Source organism: Cynara cardunculus, unplaced genomic scaffold (assembly GCF_001531365.2).
Source record: "Cynara cardunculus var. scolymus isolate 2C unplaced genomic scaffold, CcrdV1 Un_Scaffold_853, whole genome shotgun sequence".
Lineage (NCBI taxonomy): Eukaryota > Viridiplantae > Streptophyta > Magnoliopsida > Asterales > Asteraceae > Cynara > Cynara cardunculus.
In genome coordinates, this window is record NW_020200632.1 from 60,308 (window position 1) to 68,592 (window position 8,285).

Below are 8,285 nucleotides of genomic sequence, written 5' to 3' on the forward strand. Positions count from 1 at the left end.
TCTGTACTATCTGATGTGCATCTGTTTTGTCATCAAGCATCAAGATTCTGGACAATATAGGTGATGAATGCAGGAGGAAAGGAATTGCAGCACACAATATGTTACAGCCTAGTAAATAACAAATTCAAGTTACAATGCATTATATCGGTAGTTATGTGAATGAAGCATGAAAAAAAAATGTAATGGTTTATTACAACATTTTGAAAGAAAGACGATATTAACTAGTAGCTAAGTTGGTCAAACAGCACAATCTCCTTCTCACAACCTGGATTGACCCATCCTTGAAGTTGGCCTGCAATAAACAAAATTCTTTCAAGAACATTCTAAAGTAATTAAATTGGTGTTGTACAATTTGTGGCAGTAAAAACACCAAAATTCATGATCAAAATATTGTAACTTGCCTCTTTCAAGGAGCCTAAGGAGATTAAATTTGCATGTGAGAAATCACAGATATATATATATATATATATATATATATATTAGTTCATCTTGTCTTCCATGTTGCTTCAGTTTGCAAACCATCCTAGAGGTTTGTGTGACTAATGCAATACACGATTATGAGATACTTACTTGCAAGAAGTTATGACCTTCATACTGCAACATTCACCTCATACTCACCAATTCTACAAAATAATATACTTATCTTGGTTTACTCAAAGTTACAACGCACTTGTCTAGTCCCTGCCTTCCCATTATATCTTTGTATCTTCCATGAGGACCCATTGAGATTACAAATTTTACTTCTCGAATCATAATAATACTTTAATACTATTACTTTTTGTAGTCTCAACTGTCATTAGTAGTCTTCATCTCTGTCAAAATAATTGACTTGACTTCCCAGATTATTCTATTTATTTGTCATTATCATCAGGCAAGATTGCTTTTCCTGTTTAGACTATACTAGTCAATTTGCTTTTAGAGTAATAGTTATTTCTTGAAGGGCATACTTCACAAACGTGTATTTGGGCATCATCTCTTGTTATGAATTCAATATACAAGTCATTGCTCCTAGTGGACTTACATGAGCTCCAGAACAAGTGCAGATGCTCCTCCACCCCCATTGCATATACCAGCAGCCCCGAACCTTCCATTCTTCTGCCTTAATACCTGCAAAAACACATGCCATGGTTGGGCAACTTGTATTCTTACTTGGTGTAAATGTTTTCATATGTAATTGTAAGCAGCATCCTGAAGATAAACTCAATTAGTAGGATTCAACAAGTGTTGGATAATATAACAAACTACAATTTCATACAGTAAACAATTACATTACGCAAAATTAAAAATCTGAAGGTGTAGAACATATCCTGTTTATATAGCAGATGTGCACCCACATAAAAAGCAAGCAAGCACAAAGTTCAAACTAGCATAAACATACCCCTAGCAAGGTGACCAAAATCCGCGCTCCACTACATCCTAGTGGATGTCCCAAGGATACAGCTCCACCATGAGCATTAAGTTGTTCCTGTAAAAAGTTGAGAATGCTAAACATATTCACAAAAATGTGTGAGATATAAAACTTCAATATGGACAATCAATTTTATCATTCCATTCAACTCTGTAATACATGACACCAATCCAAAATCACAGAAAAAAAGCCAGAGACTCACATCACCAATTCCTAGCAGCTTCTGGTTGGCTAAGGCCACAACCTGCAAGGCCAAAGAGAGAAATAACACGAGATACCAAAAGGCGCTAAAAATGCAAGACATGTATGTATGGACGCATAAATACTTACAGAAAAAGCTTCATTTATTTCATAGTAATCAATTTGAGAAGCCTTCAATCCAGCATTTGAAATAGCCTTTGGTATAGCAAGGGCTGGAGCAGTAGTAAATAATTCAGGGGCCTGTTCAGCCAATTGAGTTGCACTTTTCAGCCTGTCACAGATTTTAACCAATCAAGGTGAAGGTTTTGGCGATACCTGAGCAGCATCAGCGAAACCTCTTATTCTAGCAACCACTTTTAATCCAAGTTGTGATGCCTTTTCTCCACTCACTAGCACCAATGCAGCTGCACCATCACTGCTCAGAAAATACAATCACTTACACTGAATCAAGTACCCCTTGTGTTCTCACAATGTTGCATTAGCATACATATGGCATGATTTTCCAACAAATAGTTCACTAAGATGACCATCCAACATGTGCATTTATCATCTTAATAAGAAATTTGCACATATCCATGAAGAAAGAGAGTGCAAATACAAACTCACTTAGCATACAAGCACACAAAAAGCATACAAAACAAGCTTTATGGCACATGCAGATACGGATTCCTGTTTGTAAGAAATTTGCACATATCCATGAAGAAAGAGAGTGCAGATACAAACTCATTTAGCATATAAGCACACACAAAGCATACAAAGACAAGATTTATGGCACATGCAAATACGGGTTCATGTTTGTACTGACAAGCAACAGACACACACATGCACACACACTCACACACAGAAGGAGCAAACCTTATACTTGAAGCATTGCCTGCAGTAACAGAACCACCTTTGACCTTGAAGCTAGGTCTTAAATTCCTCAATTTTGTAGCATCAAACTACACAGAAATAAGAATTATGCAAACCATTACTCCATAAGTTATAACGGAAAAAACAAAGACTGTTATAGACCTAATTATGTGAAAAAGATAGTTGTTTGTTCTTCTTTTAGTAAAGTATTACATGCGTCGATTGTCACATGACACATCCACTTGGATTTGAATGGAAAATATTCTTTTACGGTGCGTTTGGAATGTGGGACTCTATAGGACATGACAGAACATAAACTTGTTCACGTTTGGTGTGAGTGTGACAAAACTAGACTGGGAACGGACAGGATTGAATGAGACGAAAATGCATTTTTATGTCCCACCAAAATATATGGAACAAAAATAAGAGATGGGACAAGCTTAATAATCACTAAACTACCCATGTCATATCATGTGCAATTAATCTGAGCTCAAGATGTTCAAATTGTCATTCGCCTACAGATGTCATTATCAAGACCTGCAAACCCATTCAGATGATATGTGCCTATGAATCCTACTTACCTTTGTCAAACCCTCATCATTATCAACAATCGTTGGTGCCTTCCCTCTTCCCCCAGAAACTTTCACCTACAAAAGAAAGCACCATCGTTAGATGATTTAATCACATGCGGCCTCTAGTTGAGCATAACTATTTGAATCTCACCGGAACTATTTCCCATTTGAAGGCACCATTCTTTTGCGCAGTAATTCCACGATTGAAACTTCTAACAGCATAGTTATCCTAGTAAAATGAAAATAAGGTAAACGAGCAAAACATTAAATAAGTCCTATTCAGATGTCCAGAGTGTTGTCAAATGAAGAAAAACTGCACTATGTTGTCCATGCAAATAAGACTCAAATATTAATTACTTTACACAAGCTCATACTCCATCTTATACTTATGCTTCCCATTTTTCTGCAAAAGGTTACAAGCCAAGAACTAATAGAAACAGATAGATTGCTAGATAGATTGCGGTTTAGTAATTATGAACTTCAAGATATATGTTTTTTACAACAATAGATGTTGAAAAGCCTACCTGATCTTCTCGGGTTATCTTGTAATGCTCAGCACATAACTCGCCACACACTCCCATTCCAAAGTCGTTGTAAACATCCCATAGGCCATCTTTGATCATGCCATCAATGACAGCATCATGTCCTAGCCGAGATCCCTTTCTGTTAATTAATATAAATATTATCAGCCTTGCATTTACCAATACCCTAAAAATACATAGACACATGAATATTCAAACAGTTCAATCAGACAGTTCCAGAAGCTCTCTCTATTTCATATCTCAGACTTTTGAATGCCATGAGATTTGGTAAGATTTATGGGTTAGCATCACTATCAAAACCTGAAGGGAGTAAACTGTACATTTGATGAATCTTTTATATTTTTACATTAGTGCCAACATAAACCAAGTTAGACCTACAAACCAAATTCCACTCAATAACCGCATGACTGGGGTTCAAGCCTCAGAGGTGGTGGTGTGTGTTTAGCTTACTATACTCACTGACGCACATATAATACATATGCATATATAAATACACTAGGTTCGATCCCATGTATTACTAGAGGTAATTTGAAAAAAATTAAATCACGTCAGGAACTTATCTTACAAATATGAATGATCATCAAAAGTACGATGCTACTTCAGACTTGTACTCTTGAAATAACTCTGAAGTATAACTCTAAAGAATAACTCTAAAAAATGACTTTTCAGACTTGAATTTAGAAATGAAACTATATCAATAATTAGTTAAAATGAAGCTAACCCTAGAATAAAAATAAATTTAGAAATGAAACTATATCAGTAAATTGAATTTAAAATTAGAAGTAAATTTAGAATGACTCTTCAGACTTATACTCTTGAAATAACTCTGAAGTAAAACTCTTCAGACTTCAAAGCTCTGTATAGGCAAGCCAAAAGCTCTGAATACACTATGCAAAGGCTCTGCATGGTGCTTCGTCTGGAAAAAAAGACTTCAGAGCTCAGGTAAGCTAACTCTGAAGAATGACTCTTCAAACTTGTACTCTGAAGAATGACTCTTTAGACTTGTACTCTTGAAATAACTCTGAAGTATAAAATTAATCCCACTAAATCAGAGTTCAGACTTCTAAGTCTGAAAAAAAAAGACTTCAGAGTTCGGGTAAGCTAACTCTGAATAATGACTCTTCAGACTTGTAGAAGACTTCAGAATTCAGACTTCTAAGTCTGAAAAGAAAAAGACTTCAGACTTCTTTTTCTAAGTCTAAAAAACGACTTCAGAGTTCAGACTTCTAAGTTTGAAAAAGAAGACTTCAGAGTTCAGACTCTAGAGTTCGGGTAAGCTAAGTCTAAAAAAACAGACTTCAAAGTTCGGGTGAGCTAACTCTTTAGAATGATTCTTCAGACTTGTACGCTTGAAATAACTCTGAAGAATGACTTCAGACTTGTACTCTTGAAATAACTCTGAAGTAAAACTCTGAAGAATAACTTCAGACTTGTACTATTGAAATAACTCTGAAGAATGACTTCAGACTTGTACTATTGAAATAACTCTGAAGAATGACTCTTCAGACTTGAATTTAAAAATGAAACTATATCAATAATTAGTTAAAATAAAGTTAACCCTATAATAAAATTAAATTTAGAAATGAAACTATATTAGTAAATTGAATTTAAACTTAGAAGAGCGCATGTGTCAAATCTGAAGACGAAGTCTGAATACTTGAGTTCAGAGTTATTCAAATACCCAATATCTTTGAAAAAGACCCCATGGTAAAGTTTGCATCATAGAGAGCAAGCCCAACCAGAGCTCGTCTGGTCCTTTAAGGACCAGAAAGCCTGTGGACTCACCAATCAAAAGCAAGGCCAACCAAAGGCCCTTTGGTCAACCAAAGCCTCTGGGTCAACAAAATGTTAAATACTTAAAGAATTTGAGTTCCAATTACAACCATTGGTTAAACATGAAGATCAACCAGAGCCCCTTTGGTTCCTTTATGATGGATTGAAATATTTTTCCGAGGTTCAAATAAACAATCAGAAGCAAAGTCATCCAGAAGCCAGACCAACCAGAGGGACTCTGACTTACAAGACTAAATCTAAGTCTTAAAGACTTATCTTCAAAGTCTAGATAAGTTTATTACAAGACTTGTACTCTTGAAATTACCTGAAGTAAAACTCTTCAGACTTCAGAGCTCTGTATAGGCAAGCCAGAAACCCTCTGCATGGTGCTTCGTTTGGAAAAGAAGATTACAGAGTTCGGATGAGCTAACTCTGAAGAATGACTCTTCAGACTTGTACTCTGGAAATAACTCTGAAATAAAACTCTGAAGAATGACTCTTCAAACTTGTACTCTGAAAACAACTCTGAAGTATAAAATCAATCCCATTAAATCAGAGTTCAGACTTCTTAGTCTGGAAAAAAGACTTCAGAGTTCAGACTTCAGAGTTCGGGTGAGCTAAGTCTGAAAAAGAAGATTTCAGAATTCTGGTGAGCTAACTCTGAAGAATGACTCTTCAGACTTGTACTCTTCAGAATTGTAGAAGACTTCAGAGTTCAGACTTCTAATTCTGAAAAAGAAGACTTCAGACTTATTTTTCTAAGTTTAAAAAAAAGACTTCAAGGTTCAGACTCCTAAGTCTGAAAAAGAAAACTTCAGAGTTCAGACTCCAGAGTTCGGATGAGCTATGTCTAAAAAAGCAAACTTCAGAGTTCGGGTGAGCTAACTCTGAAGAATGACTTCAGACTTGTTCTCTTGAAATAACTCTGAAGTAGTCTGAAGTAAAACTTTCCAGTAAATTGAATTTAGAATAAAATGAAGTTAACCCTAGTATAAAATTGAATTTAGAAATGAAACTATATCAGTAAATTGAATTTAAACTTAGAAGTAAACACCATATTTTTTCGGGAATCAGTTACCACACGAATTAATTAACCCAAGAATAAAATCAATTGCATCCTAAATTAGTGGGATTGATTGAATAAGATGACACATGTCAATCAAATGAGTATAATTGAACGGTTAATGTAAATTGTGTCTAGATACGTTCAAAAGTCTAATTGAACCACTAATGTAAATTGTGTCTAGATACGTGTTTAGGCAGGAAAACAAGAAAACCGACTCACCAGAAGATGACACGTGTCACCCAAGTTACTTATTTATTATAAGTATAGATATATGTGTGTGTACATACCCAATAATATACATGAACACACCTACAGACATACATGAACAGTGTAATTATGAATAAAAAATATCAAAGAAGATAGAAGCGTCCAAGATTTTGCAAATATAGATCTCAATCTGTTTCACCACGTTAGAACATAGATAATTAGAAACAGGCAGAGACAATTTATGCACAACAAGAAGGCAAACCTTGATCCTGCTACATATTTAGGTGTATTAGACATGCTTTCCATGCCACCAGCCACTACTATATCATTAGCACCAACTTGAATGCTCTGTACTGCAATCATCGTTGCTGAGTTGAAAAAAAGAAACAATATCATTGCTTAGTTCCATATTGTATTATTATATATAACCACAAAATTCAATAAACGTAAAACCAACCTTTCATCCCTGAAGAACATACTTTATTAATGGTTGTACAAATCACTGTATCTGGTATTCCTGCACCTAATGCAGCCTGTCTGGCAGGAGCTTGACCTAAATTTGCACTGAGAACATTTCCAAAGAAAACTTCTTGCACTAGCCGTGGATCGATGTTAGCTCTTTGTAGAGCACCTACAGCATTGAAATAATAGAAACATCAAGAGATCATTTTAGAGTAATATTGAAGGACTCTTGAAGCTCATGGCACATAAGAAAAAGAGAAACATGGTCATTGGTAACTCACATTCAATAGCTAAGGATCCAAGCTCGGTTGCTGACAGAGATGAAAGAGAACCAAGGAAGTCCCCCATAGGCGTTCGTGCAACACCCACGATACAAACATCTGTGAATCAAATTCAGTACACAATTACAAAATGTGGGAAGTTGAGTCTTTAGTGTATACATTAGTTGATGCGGTAATTGGAGGTTACACTGAAATTGGTTAATAGAAAAGAGTCATCTGGTTCGCGTTGCTATATTCTGGAATTATTTTTTTTGTTCTTTCCTAACACAGAGTACGTTCATACCAAGACCACCAACCAAGAGAAAGAGAAAGAGAAAGAGAAAGAGAAAGAGAAAGAAATATAGTAAATTTAGTTTTGAACTGTAAACTGGCATGGATCAGCAATGGTTACCCTTAAAATTGAAGAGAAACCATTGACCATATTTGTTGCAAGAAAGATCAGAAGCAGGATATAGCAACAAAGAATTGAAAGGTACCTCGAGGGTTAATGTGATCGGGATGAGGCATGATGGAAAATTGTGCAAGAAAAAAGATAAGGGGAAGAAGACGCGTAGGAACAGTAGAAGTAGAGGGTTGGAGCGTGGAGGTGGGTGACGATGTTTCGTTTGTTTTTCTTCCTTTTGACGGCAACGAAGGGCGAAGGCGAACTAACACTTTTTTTTCTTTTATCTTTTTAGATTATCTCCGCTCAAAACTCGGTCTTAAATTAAAAAAATAGGGAGAGGATAATGACACCCCTCTCTGCTGCTAACGACATTTTTAATACTACTTCAATCATATTTTTTTGGTTTTTAGTGTTGTTTTTGTCTTTTTATTATTATTACCTCTTGTTTTATTATTATTTTAAATTTTTTTAATTAATATCTGTTATTGATTTTTTAATTATATCATATTTTAATTAATATAAATTATTAATAAATA

At 35.2% G+C, this 8,285-nt stretch overlaps 1 protein-coding gene across 1 annotated transcript; it reads right to left on the reverse strand.

The window, feature by feature from the left end:
• Positions 1–84: 84 nt before the first annotated feature.
• LOC112502041 (acetyl-CoA acetyltransferase, cytosolic 1) lies at positions 85–8,019 on the reverse strand. Its single transcript, XM_025105855.1, has 14 exons — positions 7,841–8,019; positions 7,365–7,463; positions 7,079–7,252; positions 6,884–6,989; positions 3,558–3,696; positions 3,185–3,262; positions 3,043–3,108; positions 2,465–2,550; positions 1,925–2,024; positions 1,739–1,849; positions 1,611–1,652; positions 1,379–1,465; positions 1,022–1,107; positions 85–292 (listed from the first exon to the last, which is right to left on the reverse strand). The coding sequence occupies exons 1-14, from the start codon at positions 7,869–7,871 to the stop codon at positions 259–261; spliced, it is 1,239 nt and encodes a 412-aa protein (XP_024961623.1). The 5' UTR covers positions 7,872–8,019; the 3' UTR covers positions 85–258.
• Between the last annotated feature and the right edge of the window lie 266 nt (positions 8,020–8,285).

Excerpts from the sequence above, each read along its gene's own strand:
- LOC112502041 (XM_025105855.1), bottom strand. The coding sequence starts at position 7,871 with ATGCCTCATCCCGATCACATTAACCCTCGAG. Across the intron at positions 6,990-7,078 it reads ATGTTCTTCAGGGATGAAAG|CAACGATGATTGCAGTACAG; the intron begins GTTGGTTTTACG and ends TTTTCAACTCAG. Across the intron at positions 2,551-3,042 it reads ATGATGAGGGTTTGACAAAG|TTTGATGCTACAAAATTGAG; the intron begins GTAAGTAGGATT and ends ATTTCTGTGTAG.